This window comes from Thunnus thynnus, chromosome 6 (genome assembly GCF_963924715.1).
Source record: "Thunnus thynnus chromosome 6, fThuThy2.1, whole genome shotgun sequence".
Lineage (NCBI taxonomy): Eukaryota > Metazoa > Chordata > Actinopteri > Scombriformes > Scombridae > Thunnus > Thunnus thynnus.
The window spans coordinates 12,504,903-12,523,470 of NC_089522.1; the positions used below are offsets into that span (position 1 = coordinate 12,504,903).

Genomic DNA, 18,568 nt, shown 5'->3' on the forward strand with positions numbered 1-18,568 from the left:
TGAACAATGTCTGAAACTGCCACATTAGAAAATGTTTTAATTGAAACATTAATAAATAATAATATTAACTCTGAAAACAGTAGACTTACTGAGCTGGAAGAGCTTGGTGAAGAATTTCAGCACCCTGTTGCAGAACTTTGCTGACAGGTTTTCATTGGCTGTCGCCATCATAATCTGGACAAGCTCACCGCTGGAAAAAAAAGGGGACAAAATAAGTGAGGCAGCTGTATTCATATGTAAAAATGTAGCCTGTGTCATCAGTTGAGCAGATACCTGAATGAAAAGAACTCTTCCATTGCCTTGCGGACTTGACTGCTCTCAAGCTGTTTTTCAAGGTACTGAAGGCATTCCTCAAGAACAGACTCATCCAAACCACTAAAATGATGAGAGGTCAAAGGTTGATAACAGCAGTGAGACTAAACCAAACAATTAATGTGCAGGCTAGAACAAAATGCTACATTAGGCTAAAAGCTACACAGAGCTGCATAGTGGGATGCTACCTGTTGGGGTCTGAGTGATTGGCAATGATGTTATAACACCCGGTCACCAGACGCTCGTAGATGCGGGCCAGGAAGGCGTCTGACTCTGATGGGCCGAGGATGCGCTCCAGTGAGGTGCTGCTGATCTCGGCTACACTCTCTGTGCTGCTCTCCAGGAGGAGTGGCAGCAGGGTGCGTACAACCTGCGAAGGATTCAGCTCCTCTGTGCTGAGGAGGCAGACATGCACAGAAATTAACTGTAGATTTCAAGTTTTTCATAAATAAATCCATCTACATCTGCTTCAAAGCTGCACATTTAACTTATCAGATTGTATGGACAACTGGCTGCCGGTTGATACTAGTTTATCACATTTCCTGGAGGCCAAATGTTAAAATGATTCTGATTTTAATAAGGACTGGACAAACACTTACACAATGAGGTCACCGGTGAGGCGAACCAAAGACAGCAGGATGTGTTTAAGAGAGGAAGCCAGAGGCAAGGACTGGCAGCTCAGAGTTCCCAGGTGAGCAGCTTGGATGGCACTGATGTAGCTCTCTGATGGGATGGTGTCATTGGCAAACGCATTTCGCTGAGAAGGAAAACAAACCAAACTATTAGTCTCATGATTGCTGGTACAATAATTAATTTATATGAAATTATATTTTTCTATTTTTTGTTGATATTCTGCTCATTCCTATATTTATTAAATGGCTTAAAGTATATACTTTTGATAAGAATCATCATTTAAAATGGACAACCTATAATAAATTAAATCAGATGGAAATATATATTATACAGAAATGTTTTAAATTAATGTTACATAAAAACACAAACATCTCAGGGCTGCACTCAGCAGTCATATTCAGCATAGTGTGAGTATCTGGTATGTTGTGGTCATCTGGTCAGTGCTAAGAAGTGACATAGGAGTGGATGGTCTTGGGACACAAAAAAATGTTCACGTACCCACGAGCCGATGTTGGGGAATTCATTGGTGTGGATGCTGTTCCAAGTCTCACATATTGTCTGTACAGCCGATGGCAAGTTCTGCATAACACTATGGCCTGTGAAATTACATTTAAAAGGTTTAGGTTAAAACACAGTGTGTTGTGAAAATGAATGTACTGTTTAACATTTTTATTCAGTAATTCTTCCACATACCCAGTGTGTTGGCCTTGCAGCGGGTGGAGCCAATGGACAGAACTGCAGCATAACCTTGGAGCTTGGCATCTGTTAGCTTGTTCTCCCCTTCCTCTGGGATGTTCATTAGTAGGTAAGATCTGATCGAGACAAAATTTGGTTCAATAATTTGATTACGATATGCAGGTTTGCATATAAAGTTTAAAAGGTAATCTCTAATATGTGGATATTACAAACATAAACACAGGCTTTTTTGGATTTAATTCTGAAAATACAGTTTGGCCTAGTTCTTGTATTAGAAGGTGTTGCTCATTGCAAAATGGAGCATTAAAGCTCTGCTGTGAAAGAAGCAATTATCACACAGTTATCAACTACATCCTAGTATTCCAGTCTGCTAGATAATACATGACCTAGACCAGCTAGTCCCATGTTCCAAAGATATGCACACTGCAGAAGTTAAGAATGATCTTTCTCACCTTGTGAAGGCTGTGTAAACATCAGTGAGCTGTAGTGTGGCAGAAAGCAGGTTCTTTGCGATCTCAGAGGACTTGTGGGTGTCTGCCTCAATTGCAACCTTAGACAAATGCTCATCTAGAGAGACCTGCACTTTGGAGATGACTGCATCCAGTGTATAGATGGCTTGTAGAGAGGGCAACTGATGAAGTGGAAGAATAACATTCGGGTCTACACTGGAGAAGGTGGAAATCTGTAACAGAAGAGTGACAGTTGAGTTAAAACTTAACCTGGACAACAATCTATACGTAGGTTATCAATGACAATATTGTAATCGTTACCTGTCTGGCAATGTACTCCTCTGCTAGCTCCACATCATATTTAACCGTGCTGCACTTAGCAGCTGTCATCTCAACCAGAGAGGCTGCTTGGTCTGCTTTCATTCCCTGCTTCACCAAGTGTTCCTGTCAGTGATGACATGGGCATAGTCACACATCAAAGTAAACCACAATGAAAAATTATGACATTACAGGATTATTGTACAGCCTATGACATAAATTTGAAGTTGGATAGAAATCAAGAAGTCAATCATTTCAGAAATGTAACTGATTTTTTTGAAAATGTAATTATAATGAGTAGCATTTGTGATTATGAGTAGAATAATAATTAGTAATGATGAGTAGAATAATCATAAATGTCATAAGCAATTACATCTGACTTGACCATGAGACGAACGTAATATTTTTCTTTTACTTGTTTGGGCATCTATCAAGCTAATTAGCATTCGGCAGTACTCTCAGGCATCAACAGACCTTGATCCAATTCACGTAGGTAGACACCCGGAGACGTGAGGACCATCGCAGTGTGTGCAGGATGTCGCTCTCACTGGGATCACTGCAGCCAGTCTTGAGCTGCTCCATGTAGGCTTTCGAAGGTGGTAAAACCCCCAAGATCCTCCACAGCACTAGGAAGTAGTACTGAAGGGAGCAGGCCTCCTGTGCAGGATGATAAACAGACATACAGTTCAAATCTGTTGCATTTCATACTCCTCACTTCATCCTTTTTCTGTTTCTCTGTACTTTCAGCTTTCAAATAAAAGGCAACAATAACAAAAATAATCTTAAAAAAGCTTGTAATTTTGGAAGATACTGACTTATTTTTTCTAAATTAAATTCTAAACCTTATATTTGCTTCAGATAAACTTTAAAATACATGTCGCACAGATTAAGGACTGTGGATTTTGTCCCCATCACCAACATTGGAAGTGCATTAGGATCTCTAAATGGTATGAACAGGATGAAGAATCACAACAAACAAAACCTGTTTCCATGTGCCTGACTACTGTTTTAACACAGACCTGAATATTGTGAATCTTTTAAAGCGTAACTACACACTAAATCATTTTTTTTATACTGTGCACATAATAACATTGGTCTATGTTGGCATTATGATGTTAATACAGGTGATTCTTCTTACAACACACGTTTTGTGAAAAACGACTTTTTCTTATCAACACCAGCTTATTTCTGTCTGCTTGGATTTAAAAATTCAGTTCAGTCAAATTTTCTGCCCCTCCCTAATTTTCATATCAGCTGCGTGTATAAATATCTGAACACTGGCTAACTGTATCCTCAGTTTGTGCCTCTCACACAGAGCTATTGGTAGTGTTAGCAAGCCTGATAAAAGGCGGCAACGTTGTGCTACTCAGAGAACCGTGGTTATGCAAATGACCCCAAGATTTATTCCTTTTCTGTGGCAGGAAACGCACAGGCCCATCAATAACTATATTCAGAGCTTAACAAGATATTCAGGGCTGACAGCAATAATGCTAATCACAATAATCCCCCCCAACACAAACACACTGGAGAGCCTCTCATAGCAGAGCTGCTAGCTCAGCTACAACACACAGGTACCACACAGAACCTTTTACAAAGGGCCATGAATGTGCTTCTAGTGACTGTCAGAGCTCCAGCGGACTCTCTGTGTTTCCAGCACAGACACAGAGAGTCTGACAGCAGCTCTACATTGCTATTTGTGCTACACTGAGCGGTGGTCAGGCTCTGTCACACTGTCGGTAGGTCACTCTGAACAGTGCCCACTTACCTCCCCGCGTCACACACTACGTAGCCACGAGGCCACGCCCCCCCACAGTTGTCCTGTGCAGTCCTCTGCTGCATTTTTTAAAATATACATGGGTTCAAAAGAGCTAGGAGAATCTGATTGTGTAGTAACTCTTTAACACTTCCTGGTGGTGCTTCACATTCAAAATGGAACCGCAGGAAGGCTTTTAACTGAAGTACATTCAGACGCGCAGCCTTGGTCATGGAGGTTAGAAATTGTACTGACTCACTGTTTAATAAAAAGTGTCTTAGATCAAGACATACCTTTAGTATAAAGGTATAGCTACAGCGAGCTGGTAATTTGAAGAGCTGCAGGCAACAGGTGTTTGCTGCAGCTTGCACAAGCCTGTGATGCCACCTACATCATGGGCCTGTTGACCCCATTTACACAGTTCATGGTTCGTTCATGTGGTTTGTTCTCACCATAGGAGTGATGGGCTTGCTCTCCTGTCTTCTTGCTGTGTCAAACTGGGAGCCTGCTGCCAGGAGTGAGATAAGCCACGCATACAGTTCATCGTATTTAACTGCTCCATTGAACAGCTTAGGAAAGACCTACCAGAAAAAAGGGAACAGGGAAATATGTATCTAAAAAATTTACCACCATGACAATACACACTTCTAAGACTCTGGTCACATCACTGTATGAATAAAAACATTTCATAAAAAGATATAACAAAGGCTCAAGTCTCACCTTGCTGTCTAGTCTGCTGATATCATCTTCAGATGCCTCAGGGGACAACACGCAGTAGAATTTGGGCTGAACAATTGAATCTAAGAAAGGTTGAAAACATAAATTATTTTGTCATCTAGTACCAACATGAACAGCCACATTTTCTTCACAGATAAGTAAGAACACAGAAAATATGAAATACATGTGTGCAAGTTGCTGAGGTTGGGAGACTACTGCCAGTAATGTGAACACTGGTAAATCTCGGCTGTGGCTATTAAGTGTTTCTATTCTACCGGTGACTTTGGCGGGTAGACGACCGGTGCTCAGATAATCTTTATGCTAAAAAATGCAGTTAACAAGTTTTTGTATCTACTGTCTTGTTCTGATCAGTGAATTTAAAAAAGTACATTTGAACTCCTCGTCTTACCTGCTGAACAGTGTTTGGCCCAGTTCTCCTCCACCTCCTTGAAGCCGTAGTAAAGAGGGAGACTGCCTCGTTTGCCACCTTCCTGAATAGAACTTGGCCCAGTGGATGGTGGAGTGAGGAGGTTGTACTGCACCTATAAACAACAATGGTAGAGAGAAGCTAAATCTTTTTTCCTGTCATCATAGTCCCACATCACATTCATTAAGAGATTCAGCATTAGAATAACAATGATTTATACTACTAAGTGGAATATTACTTAACTACTAATCATTTTACTCTAACAGCAAGTAACTCAAGACAAAAAGTTACCAGATCAGGCAACCACTTAAATAAGTGAATCTATGGAACTATCAAGATGTGAAGCCAGTAGTGATTGATGAATTATTAAATGAATGTGTTTTCAGGACAGTATTTTGCTGTATAAAAGTATAAAAGTATATAAAGTATAAAATCAAGTAACAAATGTTTCCAAATAAATAAAACCAAACTTAACCTATGCAGTTTGCCATCAGGACAACACAACAACCACTTGAAAATAAGCATTTACCTGTTCAAAAAGGTACAGTGGAGCCTTGGAGTAGTGGCGCAGCAGGTAGTCAAAGACTAGCAACAGGCGGGCCAGGTTGAGGGGAACAGCCTTCAGCTGAGAGTCTCTGCTCTGTGCCACTTCAGTGATGGCCTGGGTGACAAGGGTGAGGACTGACCGTCGCCCACGCTCCGACAGATTATGGAAAAGGAGTAGCAGGAGCTGGAGGTGCTCCACATTAAGGTCATCCTCTCCATGAACAGAACCCTGGATAGTGTGTTGTTTCAATGTTCCCAAAAATCTATGAGAGCAGGAAAGGAAATGTAGAAGAAAGGAGAAACAGGTTAAAAAAAATAAATAAATAAACTGTGCAGATTCTGTGTTTTCCCACAGTTCAGATGTGGTATAGAAACACAGCTCACTAGCTAATACAATATCTAGTTGTTTTTTGTCATAATGAGTCAAAAGGTTGAGCTTGAGCAACTTCAAAAATTAATACACCTAACTGATATTCAAGGTTAAAACAGGTTTAAACTAGTGAGGTTCCCAGAAGAGGCAGATGAGGATGCCATAGTTGCCATACCTTTCCCAGACTTTCATGCACTCAGGCACATCTGGTTCTCCTTGCACACTGGCTTTGTGCTGCCATATGAGGAGAAGTCTGGAAAGGACTGACAGCGATTGAGGGTGAATGTAGAGAGGCCAGGGTCCCTCTGAAAAGGGTGCAACACCTAACTGCTGAAGAAGAGTGCTCTGGGAATGACAAGAGATACAATAGTAAGACATCACACAACAACTCAGAAATTATAGGCTCATTATTTAAATTACAATCATGCATTGAAAAGGAAGCAATTCTATATTACTTGTGCAGGATTAGGTGCACAACAGCAAACTGTATGTGTATGTATGTAGAGGTTTTGAGGTAAGACTAATCTTCTGTGCATTTTCCAGAGAGCATACACCATGCCTAAGCATTTACATATATTATAGTTGACTGTATGAGCACTGTTCATTGAGAGCTGAAGTCTTCTTGATGCACTACATGAAATTAATCACAGAGATTTTTGGTCCCAAATCTCAATTTCTCTAGATGAACAAGGTCCTGCCAATACAAACAAAATCCTCTTACCTGCAGGGCCGGAGATGGCAGATCTGATGTTACCAGGGTGTGGTTGAAGTGATATAGAGCTAAAGAAAACACTTCATCTGAGGAGCCTGAGGAGAAAGAAAATACTTAAAATCTAGCAGTGTGCATTGCTGTCTAACAATTATGGTCCACACCTGTAATTATCTACCAGGCCAATAAAAGGAAATTAGGGTAACTGTTTGAGATGACTTTCATGATAAGCAGTCAGTCATTTCTTCAGGCATACCTTTGACATCTTTGTCCACGTCTTTGATGATGCTGGCTAGCGTAGCCATGTGCTGCTCTGTTAGAGACACGCTCAGGTAGTTGCGGATGAAGTTGTTTCTTGACTTGAGCATTGAGGTGGTGATGAAGTTCAGAATGCTGGAGGCTAAACTGAGGAACTATAGGAATAAACAAGTATGAGTTATTTGGTTGTTTAAAATGACTAAACTAAACTGCACAGTGCCCTCATGACTTTTATTCTGTATGTAGACAGACATACAAATGAGTCAAAACATGTCCTCACCAGCTCTGGGTCTTTACGGCCAGCTAAAATGTTGCCATTCTCGCTCGGGTTCTGCTTGCTGGGACTCTTCAGTCTGGGAGAGGTCTCCAAGGGTGGGGGTGGTGGAGGTGGCGGAGGAGCTACTTTGTCTTTAGTGGGCGAAATTGTCTCTTCAAACCAAAGCCCCAAGATGGGTTCACTGTCATCATCTGAGTGAAAGACATATTTATTTATATTAACTTCTTATGAGTGGAGGAAAGAAATGTTCCAAGAATTACCAGACATTTGTGAAGTGGTAGTGGTGTTATCAAACGGCAAAATGTAAGAAGCTTCAAACTACTTCATGACACCTACAACAATGTGCAGGCGGCGAACAAGAGCCAAAGACTGAAGTACATAGTGAACACATACTGACATTCTGCTGGTGAATATCCACTTAAAGAAGAATATTACATAATTTGTCTTCTGAGAATATTTTTCTCAAAAGATGTCAACTTTTAATTGCTAGTGCTGAGAATAAGGAACAGGCTGTTTAGTTTATATATTTTCCTTTTTTCCTCAATATACTTTCCATCACAACAGATAGTGAAATGATAATGACAGAGCTCATGATGTAGTGTTTCTCTGTCACCCCAGTTGCTGAAAAAATAAAAAGCCGCTCTACAATCTTCCACATTCTCAAAGTTTCTATCCTTAAATGATGGCATATCTTAACTAAAGTAAGTTTTCACAAAGAAAGAATATAAAAAAAAAAAATCTTCCTGCTGGGGTTTTGTTAAATCTTGATTGTAGCTCCAAGAGCAGAATTACTGTTTAGAAAATTAGAATAAATAAATATGTTTTTACTAGCTTAATGAAATAAACCATTTCACATTTATATTTTAAAAATGAACACATTTTGTGTGTGTGCCTTTTCATACATGCTATTGTGCTATATGCAAAATGAGAGAAACAATGCAAAAGGTCAACTTCACACTTGATGCAACACTTGTTATTCTACAATGGGAGCTCTATCTGCTGAACTGAGAACACATCACTGCTGCATTATCACATAGCAGAGGGCACTGTGTTACAATCAACATGTCACAAGCACTGGATACTTTATTTTTATGCACTAGCAACATGCAGCAGCTAGAACAAATGTTTTGCTATTTTATTGTTTCAGTTAAAATTATGTGGTTTTAATGTAGCTGTAATAACAAAAGGTTGTTTCTATCACACAACCAACTCTGTCTCTCTTTGAAGCAGCATGGAAACCAGGAGCTGCTAATGTGATTCCATTACATTGACTAATTGTAAATGGTAAACGGACTGTGTCTATATAGAACTTTTGACCAAAGTGCTTTACAATTTCCCTCTCATTCAACCATTCAAACACACCACTCGCACACCAATGGCAGCTGGCTACCATGCCTGTCCTAACGGGCCTAACCATCGAGAACAATTGGGGTTGTGTGTCTGTGGCATGTGAAAGGAAGGAGCCAGAGATCGAACCATCAACCCTGCCAATAGTGGAAGACCTGCTCTGCATCTGTACCATTAATGTTAAAGTGAAACGTTAAAGTGAGAACTGGACCAACACATATCATGAGTGTTCACTTCTATTCTGTCAAATTAATATTCACCATTATTCATTCATTATAATGAAAACTGGAATTTTAAAATTATTTTCCTAAGAGCATATGGAAAGAAAGCATCTTAATCTTAGAGGCCCCGGTTTCATTCTTCAGCTTGACAGCTTTCTTCACCTGGAGTCCAACAGAAGATTCTTGGGTCTGCTGCCTCATCAGGTTTTAAGAACTTTCTGGCCACAAGTCCGGGCCGCCACCTCAGCAATGAAAGATTGGAACAGGGCCCACTTTAATTCTACATCCCAAACCTCAGAACAGATGCAGGAAAATAAGATGTTCTTGGTTCAGCCTCAAGACATTTTTGGGTTTTTACCAAGTCTGTCCGGCATCCTCACCCACCACCTGGCCTAATCATTACCAGGTGTTCTGCTACTAAGAACAATTGAATGTTGAATGAATTACCTTACGCACACATAAAGGGCATTTTCACACTTGCCTTGTTTAGTTTGGTTGAATTGAACCCTGGAGCATTTACCCCCTTGGTGCGGTTCATTTGGGCAGGTGTAAACATAGCAATCGCACTTTGGTGCGGACCAAGGTCGTATATTCTGGCTTGGTATATGACCAAAACAATGGCCACAATTACGAAGAAATGCCAATTCTGCCGATGGTTCATATTTGGATAGCTATCCCGGAAGAAAAACAAACTCTCCTTTCTCCACCGGCCAACCCCATGAGATTTCTGACCAATGAATGGAGCTCCCACATGGCTTCTGATGATACATTTTGGTTCACTTGCAATTTTGCCATGTGAAACCAAACCGAAACAAAGAGAAAATGCAACAAAGTAGCAACTCATCCACTGATTCGGACCAAAGAAAACAAACTATAGGTGTGAAAACGCCCAGTGTTTGTCATGGACAATCAATGGCTAGTGAAGAAGTCACAAAACACCACTTGAGTTCAGAATAGGCAGGCAACCCCCTCCAGGTTTACCCATCATTTCCTATGTTTGTTTAAGTTTCCAATCAGAAGAATCCACAGACATTGCCCTCCCCAGTACACCACCCAGTCAATCCAAGGTGGCCATGGTCTCTAAAGTTTGCTGTATAGGAACAGAAAACAGTGAGAGACTTCCTTCCTATGAAACACAGTAGCATAGAGGAAAAACTCCAACACAGCAGCAATCAGCCAGGTGCTTGTGTTGAGTTTTTCCAACACCTCTCACCCTGGACAATTCCAGGAGAGAGATGAGTACTGCCCATATCCAGGTGTTCTGTGCGAAGAGGTGGAGCCCATCCACATGTAGTTACTCGAACTCCCAAACTAACAAAGGATCCACCAGAGAGGTTGCACTCTACAAGCTCATCAGGGCCTTCACTTGAAATACACTGAACTTTCACACTTATCCTTGTGGATGGTGGCTCCACAAGGCTGCCTAGTTCAGTAGCTATAAATCAATAAAATACATTTCAGCAACCTTATGATTGGATTAGAAAAGCATCTCATTGCAGACATAGCTAGTTGAGGAATCTACAGATTATTTCAAATATGAAAACAAGAAACTACTGTTAGATTTGAAAAGAATATCACTTTAAGTTGATATTCACATTGCATGCAACATACAAAAATCATAACTTTTCAGGTGACAGCAAGACGTAGCATAGAGTGTTTAAGCCCATAGTTTACAAGCACAACTTCAATTTATCGTATTCAAGAATAATACCACTGTTTTGACGTGGGTTCAATGTTATTTTTGTATTGAGAATGTTTCAAACATCTGGGACCAGTAATGCAATGACAAGTAAGAAGAATGAGATGGCCAAAGAAAAAAAATTCACAAAGATCTGAGGTAGGGCTGGGCAATATGTCCATAAAATCAATGCTACAATAATCTTAAATATTTACCTCAGTATTGATAAATGACCAAAAAAATAAGTTTAACTTTGACTACGACCTGCTACAAGCTTACCTATGAAAGCATTACCATTAGTGGTCCTAATGTTGAAAGCCACTTTATCTGCAATGACTGTACAGACCAAAGACAGGACAAGGCAGGGGCAGACTGGATGATGACGAAGGAGTGACATATTGTTTTAGGAGAAAGCTTTCGAAAGGACCTAAGACTTCTATTTAAATGTACCAAGAGTAGTAATGTTTAGTCAGTCAGTTACTGCAAATGTTGTTGAGGTTTTAATGATTGAAAAAACAGTAACGAGTACCCACATAGTAACACCACTGGTATTATCCTTTGAACAATACTGAGCCACAGATGAACCTTCTTTGAGAAAATATTCAAATTTAGCTCAGGTCAATTACAACACAAGGCATCTTTCAGATAAAGGGCAGTTTTGCAAAGGCTCTTCATCTGTGGCTCTGTTATTTTCTTATCTGATGAAGCTATAGCTCATAGCCTAAATTGTGAGACATACAATAACAAAATGAATCTAGGACAGTGAAGAGGACACGAAGTCTTTGACCCGAGGACAGAAAACTGCTGACCTGAGACACAAGCTGCACTTGTCTTCTCCTGTCTTCTTTCTGCTGAAATAGTAGACACTGTCAACTACACTGTCATTGTGTGATGACGGGACAAAAATTTTAATGACATTATTGTGCGCTGTATGTGTACTGTATACGTTTACCCCTCTTACTGCTGCCATAACCTGACTGACTGATCCACTGAAAGCACACCTGCTTCACTGACATTAGCTCAGAGATCAAACACAAACGTGACTCTGCCTTCAGCACCTGTCTCCACACTGTCATGGAGAGAAACCTTGGAGGCATCACATAAAGCTTTCACGATATTGACTCGTTGGTCGATTTACTCATTAAGTCATCAGCATATAGTTGATGCCCTAATCATACCTTCAATTAATGTTCCATAAATGTATCATACTTCAAAATACTTATTCTAGATACAACTTATATTATCAATATAATTGATTATTTGTGATAATGAGAAATATTTGGATCAATAAACAGAATGTAGTCTTTGCAATATCCAATGCTATTTAAAAATGTCCCAAGTCATCATTGTATCAACAATGTTTAAAGTTAGTATTTCATTCAACACCCCAATAGCCGCCTGTCCTCTTTTTTTCTAGAAACCCAGTTTCCTGCACTGTGTTAATATGTAACTGCAAATTCATATTATTTAATAAGGATGGTGTGTAGTTAATACATTAGGTGCTTTTGTCTCCATCATGTCAGTCCAAGTCCTCTAGTCCAATAACAGCCACAGGTATGATCTTCTCTTGTTTTGCCAACCTAAAGCTGCTATGTGGGTGCATACTTTTGGCATGAACATTTTTAAGGAGGATTTCAAGTACTGATGTGATTGATGTGAAATCCAGAATGATAAAGTACCTTGGCTGCTATCCTCCTCAGTACTGCTGAAATCATCCTCATAGTAGGTGTTTGAATCTGTTGAAGCGCTGGCATCACTGCTGACGGAGCCCTTCCTCTGGCGTTGGAGAACACAAGCCTGTTGGAAGCAAAAACAACAGTTTATAACTTCTCAATGTTTCAGTCACATTTTCACACTCTTTCCAATCAGCCTCCAATTTATTTTCAAAATAACAGTATCTGTTGTATCTTTTATGTACATTTTATTGTGACTACGGCCGTCTAATTTATGTTACCTTTTGTGTTACAGTATATCACACTGCACTAATAAAGTATTAATACTTAAAGAGAACTTTTCTCATTTGACCTAGTGTGGGAGGGTTGTGTCTGACTATTTCTGTAACTTTCTGAAACTGACGATCCGACATTCACACCAACTTCACGCTGTGATTGGCTGGCTGCGAGGAGGTTAGAAAGCAGCCAGGGTTTTTTATTTCCCGCTCTAGCTCTATTTTTTCATTGTTTACACAACTATTTCTGTCAGTTTTCATTTGTACAACCGAGTGCAACACCATAAGTGTCTTTCAGGAGAGAAATTTAAAAGGAAAATTTAAAGAGGAAGTAAGTTTACCAATTAAAATTAAGAGGAAAATAAGTTTCACCCTTGCAGGTAGCTTGCAGATGAACTGCAGCACCCATCTTTTCTCTCTTTTACCAAAAGCAGCACTTCTGTATTTCCCATGATGAAATTAATGACACAACATAACTATCAATGATGCAAATTACAGGTATGTGAATATAAATTACTGCACCTTTTTGTAGGAAGTGGAAAGCAGAGTGAAGAGTAGATTGGTCAGGGGCACAGAGTCGATGAGCCTTTGGACCCTCTGGATTGAGGTGCTCTGTGCCATGATGTTGAGCTCAGCTGGTGGCCCATCACTTGCCCAACCCTGCAGGTAGGGGGACAGAGGGATTGTAATGAAGAAACATGGTTATCAGGGAATACAAGGTTCCTTCACAGGTTTGTCATACGTATAATTTTTAAGATAACTTTCCTCAACAATTTTTCTTAATTTTCTAGACTTAAAGACTTCTCAGACTTTAAGGACCAGTGTGAAGGATTTAGTGGTATCTAGCAGTGAGGTTTCAGATTGCAATAAACTACCCCTCCCCTCATCCTCCCCTTCCAAGCGTGTAGGAGAACCTACGGTGGCCACAAAACTCATGAAAGACCCTCTCTAGAGCCAGTGTTTGGTTTATCTGTTCTGGGCTACTGTAGAAATATGGTGGTGCAACATGGCAGCCTCCATGGGAGAGAACCGCTCCCTATGTAGATATAAAGGGCTCATTTTAAGGTAACAAAAACACAATGATTCATAATTTCAGGTGATTATACACTAATGAAAACATACTTATGAAATTTATATTCCATGTCTGTCAAGTGCATTCTGCTAGATGCCACTTAATCTTGCACACTGGTTGAAGGCTCACATTTCATTAGTCACTTTTTCATTGTAATGCAATGTAAAGACACAACAACAAGTAACCGTATTGGTTTGTTGCTTTACTTACTCGGTGCAGGGCTTCAACTTGCAGATCCTGGAAAAGCGAAGTCAAAAGTTTGATGGCGTGGTTGGCCAGGATTACGGATAAAACTCCAAACCCTTGATGTCTTGAGAAAAAAATAGCAAAAAGAAAACCACAAAAATAATTAATGCACATGAATCAATTTCAAAGTGTGACCTTTTTTCTTGAACATAAAATAAAATAAGTATTACATATTTAAAAAATGCAGTTCATTCTTTCTTTTTGGCTGGACAGCAGGGATCAGCCCTAGTTTCCACATTGGCTATTGCTCTTTCAAAATGATTCACTGCGAACAGTTTTATATTACGTCATCAGGGTGCATTTACAGCACGTCCACACTCATGTCCGCAGGCACTCAGCCTCTCAGCAGGACTGAGTGCGGCCCCGAGCACAGCTCACTCTCTGCAGGACTGAGAGCAGCCCCGAAATAAGTTTTAAAACCATACATTTACTGACCAAAACATCTCTCACGGAGGTTCCGACACTAAGAGCACCAACCCCTGGAAGATCCGAGGACACAGTTGCCTTTCACATGTGTGCACTAGTAAACAGGGTGCTGTAAGACTGTTAATAGGTCACTTTATTCACATTTATAATCATCAGACAATGAATCATAATGACTTTGGTATTCCTGACTTTTCCTCAAGCACCACCATGAGGTTAATAACTCAACTATTGGATGAATGAATTTGGTTCAGACATTGACGGTTTTGAAAGAATGAACTGTAGTAACTTTCATCCCGTTAGCATGCCAACATGCTAAACCCAGACGATGAATATGGAACATTAAACCAACTAAACATCAACATGCTAGCCTTATCATTGTAAGCATACTGATGTGAGCATTTGTCTCGAAGCACCACTTTTAAATAGAGCCTCACAGAGCTCCCTGGCACAGCTGTAGACTCTTAGTCCTGTTTATTTCTGAATCGGCCTATAAACTTACTCTTTACACCGCACAGTCTAATTTTAAATGCAGGCTTTTTCTTTAGACCAACTGAGGGACTCCTGCACACAATTTTAGAGACTTCATTGTACTTATTACTGCCCACTTCAACAATTACAACAAAACACAAAACCTGCATTACTGCCAAAGAAGGACAGACAAAACTGATCCCACAGTGACACTAGAAACATATTCACTTTACCCTTTGCCAGGACCCAATTTAGGCGATCCTGCGCCATCCTTAGTGCGAGCTGCAATATCTCGAACACGCAAGGCAGCCAAGGGATCCTTCTCTTTCCCTTTATCCGCCAGGGCAGTGGGGCTCAGGTTGAGAATCAGGTACAGGCTGTTTAAAAGGCACCAGGCTCCAAGCAGCTGGAAGTTCTGATAATGCTGCAGAACACGAATATGTACACAAATTATCACTAGTAGATGAATAATCGATTTCTAAATACCTTTAACAATTACACAATTCTTGATTTTAACTTCAAAAAAAGGGTTAACTTCTGAAGTTGCTCAGTCAAACAGCACTGAACCAGTATTACTTTTTTTCTTTAAGCTGCATTGCCAATACCAGGGCACTCAAATCTGGTACTTACCTCTCCTCCAGCTCTACGGGAGTTGCTGATGGCTTGCCCAATCATTTCATAGATCTCCAGCTGTTGCAAACACAAATTTGGTATTTGTTACCATTATATATAAATATATAATTGTATCTTGTTAAGGTAAGCAAGATATCCTGAGATAAAGAGAGATTCGAGACCCAATCAGAAAACAAATTTTATTTCTCCACAAATCTTTAAACTATTTGAAGCAAACACTTACTTTAGGTCCATGTAAACATACAAGTTAGAGAATTCTATTAGAAGACTTTCTGTGTAGCACCAAACTATGTCCTCAAAATTAATGCATCAGGAATGTTGTACTCATAATACTCACACATTTCTGGACAATTGTGGCTGCGTCATTTTCATAGTCCTCCTCTTTAGTCCCAGTGGAGGCAGAGCGAAGCTGCAAGCCGCTACCTACCTGCAGAATGGCCATGCAAGTGGCCACACTCACACCTAAACAGGAAAAATAGATGTATTTAAATAATGAAAATAAAGTTGTTGCATTCCATTGTTGATTAAACAGGGTTAAGATCAGTAGCGCGTGTCCAAGCTGGTGCTTTATGATCCATTGAGTTTGGTGTTTGTAGAAAACTGGTATCACCGTCCCTTCTACAATTCCTCATTGTTTGCTTTTTTGAAGGTTATATCACTTTGAATAACTGGACGGTATAATTTTAGCTTACCCACCCAGAGTTATCACCTACCAGCATAGAGACAGCTCAAAGCCAGCACAGTCATATCCAGTAATCTCCCTGGTGTCAAGGGCTCCAGTACAGGCAGGGAAAGTGTGTCCAGAGCCATGGTTACGTCTATCACCAGTGAATGAAATCTGGGGATGGGTTTTAAGTATGGAACGTTAATTTTATGTCAGGGGGGAGCTTTCCAGACATTAAGTCATCAAATACACACAGAAACAGATTATACAGCCTCTATTACACTAAAATAGTTGGATCAAAAAATTGGATCATTTTAACCTAGTACGTAAATTTTAAAACATACCCATTGCGGACAGCTGTGGCATCAGCCACTGTGGCAGGCATGATAAAGAATGAGTTGGCCGATACAGCATCCTGGAAACGGTTGATGTAGCGTAGAAAGTAGGGCAGGTTGAGGCACACTCGTAGCAACTTCTCAGACCCACCTAAGAGGAGAAATTATTTTAAAAAAAACTATTAGCTTTGTAAAGAGAAGAACAAAATGAGAAAAATAAAACTTGTCATGTTACTTTGCAATGTCAACAGCAAAAGGTACTTTGTCAGGTTCCATGGTTCTTAAAAGATTTAGATTTTTCTACTAACAGCAGTGTAAAATCAACACTTGTGACTGTCACACGGCATGAAAAGATAGATTGAAGGAAAACAAACATAACCAAGATTCTGTTATAAAACCATCAGGACATTGCTGAAAGGTGATGGGTGATTCACATTTAAAAACAGTGTGTGTCAGTGTTTTATATATTTAGTGGCAACACAAGCAAATGGATTACAATGAGGAGCCTCGAAATTCCCATTAACATTCAATTTTGAAATCACTTAGTAGAAAACATAATGTCAGAAGGGTTGACTACTTCAAGTGGCTGTGTTGGAAACATTTTTAAATATTAGCTGTAAAGAAATTAATTTCCAATATACTTTAACTGCTATATGCATATTCTTCATGCATATTAATTAACGGTAGCTTTCTAAAATAACATACTTTGTAAAAAAACAACCTCTTGCAATGTTTTTCAGCACAAACATCTAGAATAAAACTTTCAAATTAAGATATATGTATAGCATAACTGTAAACTCAGTGCTAATAAACCAACAACGTCGAACAACAACAAAGTAACAACTACTCACCAAGTTCCTGTAAGCTTGACACATTCTGAGAGACGAAGGCATTTTTCATTTTGGCCTGAATGGACTGATCTGTGGTTTGGTCATCGCAATCACTCTCAGCCTATAATTACAAAAAGAGTTGAAAAACATAATAATTAATTATGGTCATCAATTACAATCATCAATGCAGTGACAGAACAGCTGTTTCAAACACAGCAAATTGAATTAAAAGGTAAAGAGTGAGTTTATTTTCAGTGTAAACACTGAAGAGGAGAAACTAGAACACAGTTTTGATTAGATTTCTAAAGTAGCGGGTGGCTGTCAGGTGTCTGTAACACTTGCCTGCATGTGTGCTGCTGATGGGGAGGCCAAGATGGTGGTAAGGTCGGGGTTAAAAACTGAAGTCAGCTGATTAAAGAAGTTCATTTGTACTTCTTTTTGCCGAAGCTCTGGGTTCACAGAACTGGGCACCTCCTTCTGATCTTCCACTATTAAACACAAAAGGAAACACATTTTCTCTGTTACATACCAAAGCTTACATTATTCATTTGTTTTTGCAAATATGGGATTATACTATCAATATTTACGGCCCCAGTGTGGGGCTTCGCGCTTACCATCTGAAAGGGTTTTGACAGTTTGAGGCAACTTGGCAGACTTCATCATAGCAGTGAAAGTTATGATTTCTGTGCGATCTAGTCTGCTGCAGCCAGTGCAAAGTCCTTTTATCAGAAGAATCAGGTGTTTCTGAAGAAAAATAAACAGTATCGCTTAATTCAACAGGTGGGTTTAAAAATGATCTCCTTTCAAACAGAAATGAGAAAACTGACACACATGACCAGATGAGCAAGTCAATGTCTATTTAACATTTTAACATACATAACAAATGATGGGAAAAACTCAGTAAAGCTCAGCATTTTGTCAGTGGCTGGTGTAAACTTCCTATTTCCTTACAACAGACCTAAAATGTTCAGTTGAATTCAGTCCCACAACATTATAATTTCCCCATTTGTTTGTTCCTCTCACCTGTGACACAGCACATGCTTCATCTGGGTTCTCCAGGCGTAGTAATGAGAATTCAATCAATACTTTGCATGCTGCAGCAACCGACAGTAGCTGATTTCTCGGTACTAGAGAGACAGAACAAAAAAAATTGCTGGCTGGAAGAAACAACCTATGACATTGTATTTTACTGAATGGCAGTAGTAATTTATTCATTGTTACACTAAAGAGAAAAT

At 39.7% G+C, this 18,568-nt stretch overlaps 1 protein-coding gene across 9 annotated transcripts in view; it reads right to left on the minus strand.

Annotated features, from left to right (window-relative positions):
• Positions 1-18,568, minus strand: part of ubr4 (ubiquitin protein ligase E3 component n-recognin 4) — a 54,999-nt gene that overhangs the window by 33,332 nt on the left and 3,099 nt on the right. For 5 of the 9 annotated variants that reach the window (XM_067591758.1, XM_067591759.1, XM_067591756.1 and 2 more), the window contains exons 3-32: positions 18,357-18,460; positions 17,948-18,077; positions 17,676-17,821; positions 17,355-17,454; positions 16,513-16,654; positions 16,218-16,342; positions 15,842-15,966; positions 15,502-15,561; positions 15,105-15,295; positions 13,942-14,041; positions 13,182-13,319; positions 12,391-12,508; positions 11,521-11,562; positions 7,469-7,656; positions 7,187-7,343; positions 6,943-7,028; positions 6,397-6,566; positions 5,835-6,114; positions 5,288-5,420; positions 4,882-4,961; positions 4,614-4,742; positions 2,883-3,065; positions 2,412-2,534; positions 2,094-2,323; positions 1,639-1,757; positions 1,444-1,541; positions 912-1,069; positions 501-707; positions 274-375; positions 90-190 (exon numbers count right to left, since the gene is read on the minus strand). In XM_067591758.1, the coding sequence (XP_067447859.1) occupies positions 90-190; positions 274-375; positions 501-707; positions 912-1,069; positions 1,444-1,541; positions 1,639-1,757; positions 2,094-2,323; positions 2,412-2,534; positions 2,883-3,065; positions 4,614-4,742; positions 4,882-4,961; positions 5,288-5,420; positions 5,835-6,114; positions 6,397-6,566; positions 6,943-7,028; positions 7,187-7,343; positions 7,469-7,656; positions 11,521-11,562; positions 12,391-12,508; positions 13,182-13,319; positions 13,942-14,041; positions 15,105-15,295; positions 15,502-15,561; positions 15,842-15,966; positions 16,218-16,342; positions 16,513-16,654; positions 17,355-17,454; positions 17,676-17,821; positions 17,948-18,077; positions 18,357-18,460 (4,065 nt within the window). The remainder of the gene's footprint in view (positions 1-89; positions 191-273; positions 376-500; positions 708-911; positions 1,070-1,443; positions 1,542-1,638; positions 1,758-2,093; positions 2,324-2,411; positions 2,535-2,882; positions 3,066-4,613; positions 4,743-4,881; positions 4,962-5,287; positions 5,421-5,834; positions 6,115-6,396; positions 6,567-6,942; positions 7,029-7,186; positions 7,344-7,468; positions 7,657-11,520; positions 11,563-12,390; positions 12,509-13,181; positions 13,320-13,941; positions 14,042-15,104; positions 15,296-15,501; positions 15,562-15,841; positions 15,967-16,217; positions 16,343-16,512; positions 16,655-17,354; positions 17,455-17,675; positions 17,822-17,947; positions 18,078-18,356; positions 18,461-18,568) is intronic. The other 4 variants (XM_067591761.1, XM_067591760.1, XM_067591757.1 and 1 more) reach the window with 2 other exon arrangements.